This window comes from Merops nubicus, unplaced genomic scaffold (genome assembly GCF_000691845.1).
Source record: "Merops nubicus isolate BGI_N331 unplaced genomic scaffold, ASM69184v1 Scaffold35560, whole genome shotgun sequence".
Lineage (NCBI taxonomy): Eukaryota > Metazoa > Chordata > Aves > Coraciiformes > Meropidae > Merops > Merops nubicus.
Window position 1 is genome coordinate 1 of NW_008585453.1, and position 16,811 is coordinate 16,811.

The 16,811-nt window shown below is 46.4% G+C and overlaps 1 protein-coding gene across 1 annotated transcript; it reads left to right on the forward strand.

Moving 5' to 3' along the window:
- Window positions 1-493: 493 nt before the first annotated feature.
- On the forward strand, window positions 494-8,588 carry FAM114A2 (family with sequence similarity 114, member A2). The gene is made up of 13 exons (XM_008947543.1): window positions 494-718; window positions 931-1,030; window positions 1,485-1,580; window positions 1,867-1,979; window positions 2,888-3,022; window positions 3,185-3,343; window positions 3,959-4,082; window positions 5,065-5,144; window positions 5,810-5,938; window positions 6,135-6,274; window positions 7,033-7,105; window positions 7,690-7,743; window positions 8,475-8,588. The coding sequence occupies exons 1-13, from the start codon at window positions 506-508 to the stop codon at window positions 8,571-8,573; spliced, it is 1,515 nt and encodes a 504-aa protein (XP_008945791.1). The 5' UTR covers window positions 494-505; the 3' UTR covers window positions 8,574-8,588.
- Window positions 8,589-16,811: the final 8,223 nt, after the last annotated feature.

The following is a 16,811-nucleotide window of genomic DNA, read 5'->3' on the forward strand; positions in this document are numbered from 1 at the left end:
CGGCTGGGGCACAGCGCAAATCCGTGGGGTGCTGGCGACCTGGCAAAGCTGAGCCCCAAATGCAGAAGCAAAGCAGTTGCTGCCTCCCTACTTGCCCGGCTTTCTGACAGCTTTCTGTCCATACCCAACACCCTTCAAAGCAGCCATTCTATCTATCTATCTATTTATTTATTTCTGTGAAACAAGTCATGGGTTTGATTATTTGGGGACCTTTTGTACCTGTCATTTGCTTTTCATACTTAGCAAGCTGTTTCTTTCCTGGGGAGAGGGTGTGTCAGTTAGATAAAGCCACGTGTTTCTGTGGGACTTTAAACTTCCATCCAGTCAGCTATATCTCAGTGTACACACTTCCTTAAAAACATGATCTGTTTGAGTGGGTGTGTGTGGTAACATGAAGGGATTTCTGTCTTAGTTGTGTTTAATTATTTAAAACAGAAATGTGACACTCTTGAACGCATGTCAGTGTACAAGGGAGTGATTATTTTATCTGCTTTGCTTTCTGTGGATGTTTGTAGTCATGTCTGAGAAAGGCAGTAGTGAGAATCTGAAAGAAGAAACCTCCTATGAAGGTGAAAAAGAACAGAAAGCAGAGGAACTTGGCTGTGATGAAGAGAGAGAGCAAGAGCCTGAGCCTGTGCCTATGACTCGGAAAAGACCTGAACCCAAACCCCCAAGTCAGGCTGCTACTCCAGAAAAGCCCACAGCTGAAACCCTCAAGGTATGTTCCTGTGCTTGCTCTGAGTAACGTGACTTCATGTTTCATGGTTTTGGGCACAGAAGAATTTTGCCCATAAGCCTCACTGCTTTTTTAAAAGTTCACATTTCTGTGTATCTGAAGAGAAAAAGCTGCAGAAAAGTTACACATCACAGATTGCTTGTGCTCCTCACTGTAATACCTGCATCACTCTCGTCAGCTCTTCTTCATTAAAGGTCTCAGATTCTCCTGCTGCTGTTCAGTCAGGATGGGGATACTGGGGAAGCTGGGGGAAATCTCTTCTGTCAACTGCATCAGCTACTGTAGCTACTGTAGGTAAGGCTCTTTCTGGTGTTTGGTAAGTATTTCAACCACGCTTCCTATCTCAAGCCAGTGCTTTTGAGATTTTTTTCTGTTACAGCAGCAATTATTGGAAAAATGTCAGGAGAATTGTACAAGTAATGGGGAAAATTTGTACCAAAGGTACAGTGAGATTGAGGAGATACAGCCAAAGTGATTTTCAAGTTTTTAACGTGTTTGCATAATTTTCAGCTGGTATTTTAAACTGGCATTCAGCTGGTATTTACAATTTGATTTAAATGCTGAGGTGAAACCCAAGTTAATTACGTTGGTGAGCAAGCTGATAGTAATGGGTTTTACTTAGTGCTGGGTAAACTGTCTGGAACAGAAGGAAACCAGAATAATAAAACCCAATATACAGCTCTAATCCTGCTTCTGCTCCAATTTCTGTTGTATCTCATGGTTCAAGTAATACTGCTGTCTTCTCTAGGTCAAGGTATTTCAAATGTCATAGAAAAAGCAGAAACAACCCTTGGGATCCCAAGTCCTAGTGAAATCTCTTCAGAGACCAGAGATACTACAAGAGGTCAGTTCTTACTGCATAAGCACAACAGTGAAACCTTTCTCATAATATAACCCTCAAAATAACATCGGCTTGCTCTGCTTCTTGCACGTTGAGGCAAATATCTGTGCTGAAATGATATTCTGTTGCTTACTTCTGTTAGCTCTGACAAGTAGGTAGGAAAAAAATCCCAATTTGAACCCTGCTCCCAGCTGACAGATGCTTAGTGCTTGTTGATTTTCTCCACTCTGCAGCTGACAGGATCTTTTTTTTGGGAGTGAGTGGGTCAATTTTCTGCCTTCCAATGCAGGAATCGAGAATCCTGGTGCTAGCAGTGCAGATGCAGTTGAAGATGGCAGTTCCTTTCCTATTGCTGGGGCTCTTGGAGTTCTATCCACCATCTCTACTGCTGTCCAAAGCACAGTGAGTGAGTTGGGAGTGTAGGTAAAAAAGGGGTTTGGGAGAAATGTTGTAAGAGGGAACTTTTAATTTTTACGTTTGTGGGGTGAATGGTGAGAAACTGTTTCAAGCTTCAGACAGTCTATCCTGTGCCTTGCTTATAGCTGGCACTTAAAGTGTAATTTGTCTTAAATGTTGATACATAACAAACCCCCCTAAAACAGCAGACTCTGGTGTATGTATCCCCATGCACATCACCTCCATACTCTGTTATCTCTGCTCCCTTCCTGGAGACTGCTCAGGTAAATGCAGAGTCAGACTCATTCCTGGAATATTTCCACAGAGCTGTCTAGAGGTGAAATCCATGCTCTTCAAAAACTTCTGTGAAACTAGCCCAAATTGCTTGGAAATCAGCTTGCTCCTGTGACCATGAGAAAAGCACTTCAAAGGAACCCATTACCCTTAGAAACTCTTTTTGTGATCTGCTGTCTTCTCAATTTGCCCGTGAATCTGAAAGAGCCAGAGCCACAGATGGAAAGCTTGTTCCTGCTTTTAAGGCTTGAACAAGAGTTAGCAACCAAAACCCACAGGTCTAGTGTTTTCTGATTGGAAGGATGAGAACTAAATCCTTTAATACTTTAATGTGCTGAGAACCAGCCTGTTCACCAAATAAAAATGTATTTCCATCAGATTGCTGCAGCTGCCTGAGTGCTGTATTAAACTGTTGGAGGATAATGTATTGTGGCTCTTTTCCTGTCCTTTTGCTCTCTTTGTGGTGATTAGAGTTGAATTTTAGGGTCACAAGGGCCAATTTGGCTTATATGTGAGAGTCTGGCATAACATTGCTGATACAAATCCTCCAGTTAAATTTCTTCAATTGTATAGTCTTCTGTAAGTTTTATGTGCTCTCTTTATCCAAATCTGATTCCTAGGGAAAAACTGTTATTAGTGGGGGTCTGGATGCCTTGGAATTCATTGGGAAGAAGACAATGGATGTAATAGCTGAGGGAGACCCTGGATTCAAAAAAACAAAGGGCCTAATGAACAGGACCTCTACATTATCCCAGGTATGACAGTTCTGAGTCACCCCCTCATTGTTTTCTCCCATTTCTTCTCCCTTCTTTTGTGATTCTGTCATTAAGCAAACATTTTTACTGTTGAACCAAAAGCCTTCTCCCATATTCCATATCTTCTGGCACTGACCCGAGTCCTCTGCTTTTCTTTTTGAGATCTTACGAGAGGCAAAAGAGAAAGAAGAGCAGCAGACAGCTGCTGAGGTTACCATGGCTACAGAGAAGAAAGCCCATTATGGGTTACTGTTTGATGAGTTTCAGGGTCTTTCGCATCTTGAGGCCTTAGAGATGCTTTCCAAAGAGAGTGAATCAAAGGTAATGGCATTGAGAAATTTGCCTTCTATTTTGAGTTCAGCTGAGCAGGGAAAGAAAGCCTAGAAATACACACATAAACACACACACATAAAATCAAGTGCTCTGAACTTGCTGCAGAATGACTGATTACACAACTTCCCTTTGACACTTGCATTATTATCTGGTATTTGGGAACATTATGCCCTGTCCTTAGCTCCTAAAGCCATTCTCTTTACTCAGCTAGCCTCAGTTCCTGCATGTCTTCAACAATTTTTCATGAGTTACTGTCTCCTCATACCCACTTGTTTGCTGCCTTGGTAGAGAAGAGGAGAGAGTACTGTAAGCACAGCAGAGCTTGTCCTCTCTGTGTTGGGGCTGGGAGGAGGGCAGATCATGCAATTTCAGAAGCTATTCACTTTTTTTAATGAAAGAAATGTGAAGAACTCCTTAAGAACCTAGTATTCATGAAGCCCCATTAGGTAATGAATCTTTTCCTCCTTCCTGTAGGAAAATACCACTTTCTTATTAGCATCAGGCTGTGATGTTTTCATGTGTGATGTAAACCAGTGCTGCATCTTTCATCCTGTTTCTTGTTGGATTTATGTTTCTCTCTTTGGCTGTGCTGCCCCTGACTAGGTAAAATTGGTTCTAAATTCCCTCTCTGGAGAAGAGTTGGACACACTGAAGGAGGAAATGGAACAACTCAAAGAAGCATTTTCTTTACCTGAATTCTTTGAAGAGGAAGAAGAAGAAAGGAAGGGTAAGAGAGCCCCAGGTTCTGGGAGGAGAAACTGCTTCTTAATTAAATTCTCTGTAGACCCAACCAGCCTCGATCACTAGCAATGGGCATGATGCCAAAGTTATTCTTTAGCTGGATGCTTAATCCTGAAGCTGTCTGTAGCCAGGAGCATGGCAGGTAGCAATACCCTTTATCTCTGGAAAGCTGCTGCACGTTAATTCTGTAGCAGGAACAATTTCTTGCCAGAGCAGGATTTCAGTTGCTTGACTCCTGGGCAGTTCGTGCAACTGACCTTGAACCAAGATTTAAATTCAAATTGGTGCTGGGTTTCTGTGACTGTGAGGGAGACTGTGAATAAACTTGTCCAACCTTTGGGAAAGGAAAAAGCCTTTTTATAGGTTTTTAAATGAGAGCTAGCCACACAGGCCAAAAGAGTCGGGGGTGCCTCCGTGCACAAGAGCTATCTGATTCTTGAGGGTTATGCAGATTTAAATGTAAATTTCTTGCATTGCTTTTACCTAAATGGCTCATTAGGGAGGGCTTACACACCTGCACTTGCTGTCGTTTAACATTTTATGTGTCTTTTATATTTGCACATGATGGATCTCACAGCCTTCCCCCCCACTGTTAACATCTGCCCTGCCATATATAGTAGGAGAACCACAGGTTTTAAGTGACATTTCAGGCTCTCCAAGGTGATGCACAAGTTAGTGCATTATAAAATGCTGCCTCTAAAAAGGAAGGAAGAAAGGAATTACCTTAGCCACAAAGCCAGAATTAAGCAAACAGAAGCTAATCTTTTGGCACTTGTGTCTCTACCTTTTCAGAACTTGCCTTATAAAATGTATTTAAAAAGACCAGGTTTGATGCATTCTTGCCTGAGGTGATGATTCAAAGAGAAATAAAGGAAGTGGTTGACAGACTTGTGCAGAACTAGTTGTGCATTGAGGTGCTGCTTATTCCTGTATCTGTCCATTGTGTGTTAACCTTTCCTGTCCCTTAGGAGATGAGGAGTTCACAGAAGAAGTAACAGAGCTGTTCTCAGAACTGCATATCTCCTCAAAGCCAGACAAACTGATCATGGTGAGTTATTTTCAGTCTTCTAAAAGCTGGAGAGATTCCTCACGGGAAATAACAACTGCATGAAAACAAGCCATGTTTTAGATCCTTTGACAATGATAGGCAAAAGAGATGGACATTTTCCTTGGACTTTATGGGGCAAAATCATGTCCTGTAATGTCGTTGGCTCTAAATCAGTAGCTACCAGTGTGTCTTTGCCATGTCACTGGGCAGTAGTAAGTGGTGGCAAAGATAACTGGGAGCAGTAAGCCTTCAGCCACCACAGTGAAATCAACCTCCAGTTGTGAATTGAAGCCCTTCGTTTGGTAGAAAGCATCTGGGTTTACTGTGTTCAGAAATTGGTATGAGGAAGAACCACTTTCATTGTGTTCATTTCACTACCCTTCAGATCCACCAAGTGGCAGCAGCATTCTGCAGACATGTTTTTAAAGCAAGCACCCCTTGTTAATTGTAGTCTAACACCCCATGCTAGAGGAATGACTGCCCTCAACTACATCAGCACAGCCAACCCTCTACAAAGTCCTGAAGGCACTAGGATCATCTGTCCTGGGTCTTCTCACTAGCTCAGGAGTTGTAGCTTTTTCCTTCCTCTAGAGAGACCCATGTTTTGTGGTGTGCATAGGAGGCTTCCTTCCAGTCATTAAATATTATGGCACATCTTCATACAGGTGAGGACAGCTACTCATGAATGGATAGCACGATTCAACAGTAGTCTTCCTAAAGAAGAAGAAGCAAGTGAAGAAAACCAAGAAATAGAATCCAGAGATGGTGACCATGATGCTAAAAAATCAGTAGAGGTAACTGAGCAACGAATGAAGAGAATATCTGGCTGCTAAGTTACAGTTGTGATTCCCAGAGTTTGAGTTTCCATTTCTTTGTACATTGTGAGGTCTGAAAGAGCATAGTAGTGGTAGTATGTTGTGTAATTCACTTGTTTTAAGTAAAAAACTGCTAGTTTTTGTATGGTATGGGGAATCTTTGTAACTCTTGCAGGATATTCACACGTTTGCCATAAGAAGTCTGGCTGAACTGACAGCGTGCTCCATTGAAATGTTTCACAAAACTGCAGCTTTGTTTCTACGTGGTCAGAAACAAGAGGTGGCAGCCCCAGACAGAGCCAAGTCCCTTTCACAGTAAGTTCATCTCTTAGTTACTATGTGTAGCATATAATTACTTACATACTGATTAAACTATCTGATCAGTCTTTGCAAATCCATGGAATGCAGAGCTCTTGAACTCTGCATGTATGTTCAAAGTTGCAATCACTTTCTTCCAGCAGAATTCAGCTGTCTCTTTCCAGCTCAAAGACATTTCTTGATCAGAAAGAGGAAACCCTACTTGAAAGCTTTTATGTAGCCAAGAAGAAAATTTGCCCTAAGCTTGTGCTAGTTAGAAGATATTTAAAATATGACAAAGCAGTTGTATAAAAGTGATTCTTAATTACGTCTCTGTTAATCATTTAGTATGTTAGGGACGTGAAATTGTAAAATTACTGCAACTAATTAGTAGGCTGGTCTTGCCACTAATGCATCATGTGAGGTTTTTCTCGTTATGTCAGGAGATACTTGGCAAGTGTATGAAATATGCAGTGCTTCTAATTCAGGAAATGACACTTGTCAGTAAAAAAGTTAGTACTGCTCCTCCTTGAGTGGTTGTGTCTGTCCTTTGAATACTAGTCCAAATCTTCAGCTTTAATTATTTATTTTTCCATCTTTTCCTCTCCCTGATTTATTTGGGGAACTTCTGGATCTTCATGTACTGTTTAACACGCTTTATATCAATTTTGGTTTAATTTAGGTTTATATACATGGAAACAAGATATTTGTGTTACAGAGGAAGTTATTCTTGTAGACTGTATTTACTACATGGTTTTCCCACTCTTCCTTCACAGACTGACAATTGTGCTGTGTAAAGAACTGTCAGCTTTCTCTAAAGAGTTTACTACGTGCTTAACAACTGCTGGGGTAAGAGTTATTCCATAGTTCTTAAGCATGGCATGTGGTTAGTTAATTACAGCCCTGGAATCTTCACTACAAAGTGGGGTTTGTGTTTACACATTTATATATGCATTTTTTTTTCCCTGTGAACTGGTCTTCTGTGTCAGTGTTCCCCAGATTGTGGCAGCTGAATGTGTGCTGAGCTTTTGAACGCCTCCTGCTGCGTTCAGCCTGGCATAGAGTGGGGGGTGGGTATTGGTGCTGACAGGACCAAGGAGACACAAGAAAATAAGGTTTCTGATCCTGCTGTGGATTTTCCCAAACACCCAGGTGTTACAGAAGATAGTGTCATTATCTCTAAATTCTCCTGTTATCCACAGTTCATTTGAAGATGTAATTTGTGTGTACACATACAACTTGTGCTGGGCATATGCGGGTTACTTTGTTCTTATTTGCATGCTGCAAGGCAGGTCCTCTGCAGCTTGTGACTTAGCTTTCCTATAGTCAAGGGAGTAATGGTGATTTTAAACTTGCTGAGGATTTAGCTTTATCTTGCTTGAAGAAATGTGATCAAATTTTCAATCAGGATAATATGTGTCTGATCTCTGCAGGCCAAAGAGAAAGCAGATGTGCTTAATCCCTTAATCACTGGAGTGTTTCTGGAGGTCAGTTATGCTAAAGTTAAAACTTTAAGCTAATACTTAAAAAATAGATACACTGTTTTTTTCCACTTCACTACCCTTATGCATGCCAAGTTCTCTAACCCAGGGTCTAAGATTCTGCTTACCCATCTAATTACTTAAAAGTTTTAATAAATGTCTGTAGATTTGCACAAGGGACTAGTTACTTAGTGAAGAGTGAGCCTTGTGTGGTCTCAGCTGACAGTTACAATGAGTCAGAGGACACGTATTAAATTGAGCAGCCTGGATTTCTAGAATTTAGTAAAACCTTAGAGAAGTTCATAACTTAGCATGCAAGAGTCCCAACAACAATCCCAACAGTTCCCAGCTGTTCCATTGGCTCTCAATGCTGGTGAACTGAGGCGTGGTAGGAAATGGGTGTTTCCTGCTGGGGTGTTCTTCCTTCCTGCCACAGTGTGCTTGTGCTTCCCTTTGAAATAAATTCTTCTTACCTGTTACTGAAAACAGTGTCATACATTTGGATTGCATCTTGTTTGGCAGTTTTTAAGGCAGTTACTTTTTTGCCTAGTGGTGTAAAGCCCCTCAAAAACTTACTATTAAGTCAATTTCTAGAATGAAACCTTAAAAGTCTGACAAAAACTAGGCTTCTATTTCTTATGTGCATTATTTAATGCTGTTTGAAATGAGTATGTGGCTAGTAAAGCTGATGGGTAGCATGATTATTCATGTGTGTATTTTGATTTTTGTTTTTATAGGCTTCAAACAGTGCTTCATATATCCAAGATGCCTTCCAGCTCTTGCTGCCTGTTCTGCAGATCTCTCTTATTGAGGCGAGAACGGGACTCTCACAGTAATAAAAATCCTTCTAATTAAGAACTTTTTGACCTTCCCACTTCATAGTTTCCACGCTGGAGAATGATGTAATGGCTCTTATTAAAGGGAAAAAGATTAACTCTGATCGTTGCTGCTGCAGGAGCGGTGATTAGACGTGGCCTGGCAATGACAGCTCCTACAGCACGTTGAGAGGAGTGATTAGCATAGTCTAGGCTGGTGGACAGCCTGACTGACTTAAAGTGCAGACTGCTTCTCCATTTTCATGGACTGTCTAGATCTTTTCCCTGAAATCCCTCTGCTGTATGTGTTAACAAGCTCTTTGTCTTCACAGCCTAGGGAGCTTCTCTGGGCCTGGAGAAAAGAGTAGCAGCTGGCTAGTTACAGAGTTAGCTGAAATCAGGGTGTGATTTTTAAATCTGAGAGACATAATTAGGTTCCTTGATAGCTCTGTGTTGGTGTGGAAGTGAATATTGGATGGAAGGCACAAGAAAAAGAAATATTTATGATTATGAACCTTTCAGTTGCTAGGCTGAAAAGAATAGAGCAGAGAGGATTCCTTACCAAGCTGCTGCTGCTGAAGGGCAGCCCTGGCTTCCTGAAGATACCTGCTAATGACTCAGGGATGTGGGGCAGGGACTCTCACTAGGGTGCTGTTTCTCATTCTCCTGCAGAGTGCTTGCTTCAGCGTGAGCTGGAAAAATGCTCATCTGGCCCTAAGAATGTGGGTACTTTGTTTTATAGCAATAAATAAGAACTGGTTAAAAGGGATTGATTGGTGTGTGGGCAATTTAATGAGAGAATTTAGCAGGATTCCCTTTCTTTAATGTGGCTTGACATGTCAGCTACAGCCTGTTCACAAACTCAGATACTGCTTTTCTCCTGTTTCTGTGTAAAAACAGTATAATGCAACATCCCTTCTTCTTGGAAGTTATATTAAAGTAGGGGGAGAGGAAGCGATTTGGTTCTGTTAGCAGGAGACCTCATTTGTCTCAGAAGCTGCTCCACATATGGTATCTGTTTCTTTGTGCTGTGAAAATTCCCTGCTTTGTTCCTTTTCACAATTTCTGTCTTTTGAGCCTGCCCATTGGGAGGGAACAGCCTCTGTTGGAATCACAAGAGCAGAAATGTGCAACTAAAATGGAGCTTGAAGAAGTCCAGAGTAGCTAACCAGAGGTGACCGAGTGTCACACCTGCCTCTGCACTTGCTCATTGGTAACAAGGATGCTCAAATCCCATTTTGAAAATCCTCTGGGTTTTAGCAGGTCTTGCACATTTTTGCTGTACTGAAGGCTTAGCAGTCCTCTGCTCTTTGTGCTTTTGTTATTAAAATACCTTTTGGCTAATACTCCTTCTGATTTTATATATGTGGAAAAAGCCTTGCTTTATTGGTGGTTAGGCTATATCAGATCTCTAAAGGGAGAGCCTTTTTTTTGCATCTTAAGGAAAACTAGACTTGAAAGGAGAGTATCTGGAGTGAAGAAATCTGCACTACAATAAACTGTATTTTTTTTCTTATTTTGGTTGATAGCATTATTAAAGAACGGATTTGTCTTGACAACCATTGCAGTTAAAATCTATCAGGATGTCAGTGGGCACAAATGAGATGAGAAGACAGAGCTGTGAGGCTGTTTTCCTCTCAGCCCTGACGGGTGTGCAGGGCAGGGCTGGGTGCTGCTCTGGGGCCAGGACAGCTGGGGCTCCCCTCAGAGCATCATACAGTGTCATAGGAAAGAGGGCCCCGAGCCCAGGCTGCAGAGTGAGAGCCCCCAGAGCCGAGCCCCCAGTTCCTGAGTCCCTGCAAAATGGCACCTCTGCTCCTGCTGCAAAGCCAGAACCTACAGATGTTAGAAGAGAAGAAATAAAGAGAACGGGGTTTTATGAAGCAGCAGCTGCTTTTCTTGCAGATAGATTCTATTGACCTGCAGTGATTTAGTGTAGAGGAGCTTAATAATTAAAGGAAATGAGGTGATTTTTTTTCTTTTCTAAGATGCAGGCAGTAATTCTTTCAGTCATGTGCCCACCTGGATTTTGTTCTAGCAGCCAGTAATCAAATGTGCACCAACTTCATTTGTGTGTCAGTGCAAGGACTGCAGTAGACAACAAAAACAGTTTCACAGTTGCTGAAATCTTCCTACCCAAAGGATTAATCAGAATTCAGCATCCAACTGTCTGGAGGTCTTACTGCTCGGCCTTGCCTCGCGCGTGAACCTAATGAGAGCTGGCAGTAATTTGAGCACTTCTGGTAGTGTTTGGGGAGGTGAGAGGTGGCTGAGAATAGATAAGAGTTAGCAAAGATGCTGGCAGTGACTTAGAGGGGGAAAAAAAACCCTTCCACAGTTATTTTCTTTCCCTGGGAGAAATTCTGTTCCTTGCAGCTGTAAAAGCTGCTTCCTGGCAGTTGTTGTGGAAACGTTTAAAACTTAAAAAATAGGCTTGGTCCCTCCCAACGGACTTCGGGACTTGCTCCCAGCCCTTGCCCAAGCAGCTTCCCAGGGACTCATTGTTCATTATTAAAACAGGCACGTTCAGCAGCAGTAAAACCTCTGACACAGGCGGGAGGAGCCGTTGTCCTCATTTGGAAGGAGCAGCAGCTACATTGCCACTGGTAGCCCCGAGCAAGGGGACAGCTGTCCTGGGTCACCTGCAGCACTAATTACATGGCCTGACTCAGAGGCAGGAAGGGGAGAAATGGCAGCAGGAGGAGGAGGAGAGCTCTGGCATTTCCTTCCCAGGTGTGATCCTAAATAAACAGTGATGAACGATGGTGTAATGTAAGCAGAGAGAAGGTGCTGGTGGCTGCAGCCTGGCCTGGTCATGGTCACTGCTTCCCTGGAGTGGTGCTTTGTGTCCCCATGGCCAGCGAGTGGGGGCCAGGCTGTCCCCTGGGCTGTTCTAGCTGGAGGACCCTGCAGCCTTGGGTCCCTCACATTGGAGTAGTGAGGGTCCTGCTGAGGCTGGCAGAGGGCAAGCAGTGGGGCTGTCAGTTAAAATTGGCTCAAGCACAGGGGCTGTGGGGAAGGATCCTCCAAAGGTGGCAGGAGGTGCTCGGAGGAGTGGGGTCAGATGCCAGGGGGTCCTGACACCAGCCAACCTCCTTGGATCCAGCCCAGGGCCCCCCACTCTGCTCTGTGCACTTCTCCACCGAGCTCCTGCCCTGCACCCCAAGTCCCCCGGCTGCCAGGACCTGGTGGCCGTGTTGCAGTGGGCCAGGCAGGGCTGCTGCCATTGGTTCCCCTGGACTGAGTGCTGGGAAATTCCCGCCGGGCATTCCCCAAAGGATTTGTGTGTGAGCTGCAGCAGCTCTGCTAGAAAGTGGGGAAAGCAGCACTGCTGTCAGCTGTCAAACTGGCAGCAGTGGGCACTCTGCCACCGGCCGTGCTCAGCCTTGCCATCAAAGCCCTTCTCTTGTTTCTGGCCCAGACCTGCTGAGGGGATGCCTGCTCGGCATTTGGGGCCAGTGGAGCTCTGGGGGAGCAGGCCTTGGGCAGACCTGGCCAGGTTTTTGGGATGAGTAACTTCTGTATGGCTGCTTGCTCCCTGTGTGAGTTACTTGGGGTTAGTCTCACTCCGTGGGAGGGGGCTCCATGTATGCTGTAATTACTGTAAATTAAACTCAAATGACTGTGGGAGCAACTTGGTTGTAGAGTCGAAGGCTTTAAATGGGGCAAATCTTGTGGGAGAGGTAATACCTTTTCCTGGGTGGAGAAAACAAATTAGCTTTCAGGTACACAAGCCCTTCTTGGCATTATCGTTACTGTTATTATCCCATATTGGTGCTACTGGAAACGAGGGCATCACACTGGAGGGGAAGTACATTATGCAGGTGTTTAGACCTGCTGGTAACTGCTCTCTGCTGACAGGTATTTGCTTAATGATATGTTGGAGTGGAAGCCAGCAGCAAGGACAAACGTTGGAGGGAGCTGGGAGTGCTGAGCTATGCCTGATCTGGCCTTGCCTGGACCTCCTGAAGCTGCCCGACACCTCCCACCAAAAGGGGAGCAAGGAGCTGCTGAAGGTTCCTCTCACTCTCACCGTGGTTTTAAGGATGCCCTCAAATCCCCTCTTCCAGCAGGGTCATGACCATAACACATTCCCAGGCTGAGTCCCCAGTGCCCAGGGTGGTCCCTGTGAGTGTCTGCAGCTTCCAGAGCCGTCCTGGCTTGCGTGCAAAGGGTCTTTCTGCTCCTGCCCGTGCTGGAGGCAATACCTCCTGTGCGCATGGATGCGACTGGTCATGTCCCTGCTGTCATGTGCTGTCATGTGCTGTCCATGGCGGGTGGCAGAGCCAGTTTTTCTGCTCTGAAAGTGGGACTGGGGAGGAGACCTCAACACTCAAATACCCAGATCCCCAGTAGCTTCCAGCCAGGCACTGAGGAGGCCACTTGGCTGTTGCAGCTCCAGGTAAGGTGCTTTCCCATCTCTCTTGTGTTATTGAGGGGATTTACATACTCATTTATCAGTTCTACAGGCTGGAGAAGCAGAGGAGCAGGATGGGGTGAAGCAGAGGTTTGTGCTCTGTGTGGTCTTGGGGATGGGAACTGGGCATCATGCCTGAGCCTTGGAGGAAGAAGTTCAGACCCCCTGGGTGAGAAGGGACCTGTAAGCCCGTTGTGCCTGGTAGGCACAAGGCCACCCAGGCGATTGCATCTGGTGGGGTATGAGTAGGCAGGTTTGCTTCATGAGCCAGAGGTCTGATCCACGTGCACCTCGTGCCCTGCTTGGCCACGGAGGACAGTTGCAGCTCCACAGTGGGGACCATGGAGCTGGTCGTTGGGTTTTGCTGGTTTGCCTGCCCAAGCTTTAGGGAACCAGCTCATCTGGGGCAGGGAGACCTGCTTGCCCAAAATGTGGGTTGGCTCTAAAGGAACAGGGAAAACTGGATCTGCTGGTCTGAGATGGGGAAAAGACGAGTATTGGTAGCTGTCATCTGAGCCACCACCCATGGCACGGGCTACACAGGGCACTTGGTGGTACCCCCTGGACAGGAGCGTGGCAGAGCCCTGGGGTGGGGGAGCCCACTCCACCTCTTGGAAACCAGCAGGGTTGGTGCCCAGGTTAGCAGTGCCACGGGGGGTGAAAGGGCTGTAACCCCCACGGTGGCATTTCTTGGCATGCATTGGGGCAGCACTGCCCCTTCCCAGCCCCAGCTGCTGGGCTTTGGTCTGGTTGCCCATCTTGTAGTGCAAAGCTTGAGGTCCACCTCTGGGCACCTTGTGCCTTTCCTACCTGCTCACCCCCCAGCAGTGATGGCACAAGGCAGGGGATGCCCGTGGGTTTCGGGCTGGGCACACACCACGGGATCTGGGAGCAGCTTTAGCGAGCAGGACCTGGGGTCACGGCATCAGCCACACCTTCTCCTGCACCTTCCCAGGGGCTGCCTTTTCTTTTGTTAACGTTTGATTATTTTTAATGATTTTAGATTAAAATGTAATTATTTTCAATTAGTAGTTGCACTTCCTAATTATGGAGATTAATTAGATTACTGTTCATTATTAATTAGATTTTAACTTTGCACTGATTACACCTTTTATCAGCTGCTTCCCCAGCTCCTGCCCTCCCCACCTGACCTGCTTCTCCCCCAGTGCCATCCCAAGCCCCCTCGTGCTTCCCTGCACCATCCCAGGGCTTTTCTAACCCACTGAGAAAATACAAATCACTGGTAGCAGCTCAGTGGCTGTGACTGGCTTGTTTAAAAGCTCAAATACCAGATGATGTCATTTTGTGGCTTAAAAAAACCCCAAAGAAGAAAGCATTAATATTCTGCCTCCCTCCATCAGTGGCTGGAAGAGAAGCTCTTTCCCGATCTCCTGCTGTGGCAGGGGAAGGACCCTGCTTTTCCCTGCCAGCAGAAGGGACCTGATTCCTCTCCCCTGCTGCCTCCCCTCTGCCCTGCTTTGCCTTTTTGTGTTTGAGAGGGAGGGTTTGACCTGCCTGGGCTATTTCATGGACTTTGTTCACCGTTTTCAAAGCAAACTCTCTTCTTTTCTATTCATCTGTCACCTTTCAGGCACCTAATCAATGCTTGGAGTTTTCTTGCCATTGCTTTCAGCTTCTCTTCTGCTTGCTGCTGTCTTCATCACCCTGCCATCACCTTGTCCCCAGGGGAGGTCTCCTTTCTGCCAGAGCTTCCAGGGAGCTCCAACACCTGCTCACTGCTGATTCATCCTCATTTAATTTGAACTAGCTCTGTAATTTGCACTTGCTCACAAAGGTTTTAAGGCACCTCCTTGTGTGTTTGCCCTGAGATTTCTCTGTCTGGCTCCTTCACTTTCCTCTTGCTCCTTCCCTGGGTGGAGGGCAGTGGGTGTTGCCTGTGTGGGCACAAGGTCTGGTCCTTTTTTGTGGAGGCCACAGACTGCTTTACCCCTTTGGCTGCTGTTTTGGGGGGTAGGAAGTGCACAGTGGGGTCTGGGGGGTTGTTTTCATCCCTGAGAAGCTCACCTTACTCCATTCTTCAGTTGCTCCCTCAGGTCCTCTCTGTGCTGTAGGTGGGACAGTCTCGTGCCCCAGAGCTCTTTGGCTTCAGTGAAATGTCGACAATCCTGAAATGTGAGTGTTTGGTGTGAAACCAGGGGGGGACCTGCTGGGTTTGCCTGTGCTGGACACTGCAAGCTGGCAATGAACCTCCCTCTGTGTAGGGTTTGGACGGGAAGATAAGGAGAGAGAGGAGAAGGAAAAGGAAAAGGAAGAAGTGAAGGAAGAAGAGGAGAAGGAAAAGACTGAGGGAGAAAAAGAGAAGGACAAGAAGAAGAGGAAGAAGAAGGCAGAAAAGGAAAAGGTAGAGGCATGACGGAGTTTCCTGCAGATCAGCTGCTGAGCTCTTTGCCAGATGGTTTCCAGCACTGGAGCTCCCAGAGTGGTGCTCAGGGTGAGCCCAGCACTTCCCAAAACAGCTGATGTTGGGCGCTGTGTTGGGGAGCCCCTGGACCAACTGTGGGTGTGTGGTGTCTGTGGGATGCCCAGCACCCTGAGCACTGGCTGCCCAGCACCCGGCAGGATGGGGCAGCTCCTGCAGGAGGATCGGTGTCCCAGGGGAGGCAGGCAGCCACGGAGCAGGGCCACCTCTGTAAGGGAGCATGGTGCAGTGAGGACATGGTGATGCAGAGCTCCCAGGTTGCCACCGAGCCCCGTCAAGAAGGATTCTTGGAATAGGCAGGTACAGGTGGCAGCCAGGGTTTGCAGGGTGTTAGAAAGCACCAGCCCCAGCCCTGATATACAGCCCGGCTGTGAAGGGAAGCTGTGTCTGATCCAAGGCACCCCCATGCTTCTGGTGGAGGGAGCTATGCCATCCATGGCCTAGAAATCACACTGTGTGCATGGCTTTTCCCTTCAGAGACAGCTCTCCCTTTTCTCCCAGTATTCACAGGTAGTTCTCCCTCTTTTTCTTCCTATTTCAACCCAAATGAGACACTGCTGTGGACAGTGATGCTGTCTACACTGGACACACCATCAAGTCCTTGCTCTTGGCTCTGGAGGTCACTCGTGTCCATAGCAGCACCCGTGGTGCAAAGCCTGGCTTGGGAAACCCACAAGTCCAGACATCTCTCTGACTCGAGGCTCTAGCTCAAGCAGCAACCTGGGCGGCAGGGTCCTTGGTGACACTTGTCCTTCTCTCTTCACTCCTGCAGGGAGAGGGAGGAGAGGACAGGAGGAGCAGCAGCAGCTCTGACAGTGACTCGGAGGAGGTAACCACACCACCAGCTCTGCACTGGGACCTGGCTGCCCCACTGCACACCACCCCTGGGGGGGCTTGCACCTACAAACCCCTGTGCGGGTGCTGGCTATGGGTGCAATCAAATACCTAGAGGTACTGGGGGATGGGACACGAAACACCCAGCAGTCCCCTCACATGCTGTCCCTCTTCTTTCTGTTCCTGCCCCAGGACCGTGGCAGTGAGAAGGACAACGAGAAACAAGAGACAGAGTAGCCCCTCTCTGCAGGAGCAGCAGTGCATGCCCTGGGCACGGGCAGGAGGTGGGCATGCCAACGGCAGCTCGTGCTTGAGGGGGCCTGGGCCACTTTGAGCCAAATAAAGGTGTTTGTGGGCTCCAGAGAGAAATGCTCTTTCTTCGTCCAGTCAGCCTCTCTTCCCAGTGCCTTCTGTCCCTCCTGAGAAGGAAACAGCCCAGGAAAGGCTCCCAAGGTGAGGAGCTGGGTGACCGTGAAAGAGTCTGGAGAGAAATGGAGGGACTTTGGCTGCCTGGCTTTGTGTAGTGTCCCCAATTAGGTAGTGCCAATATCCTCCCTGCACCCCTCCC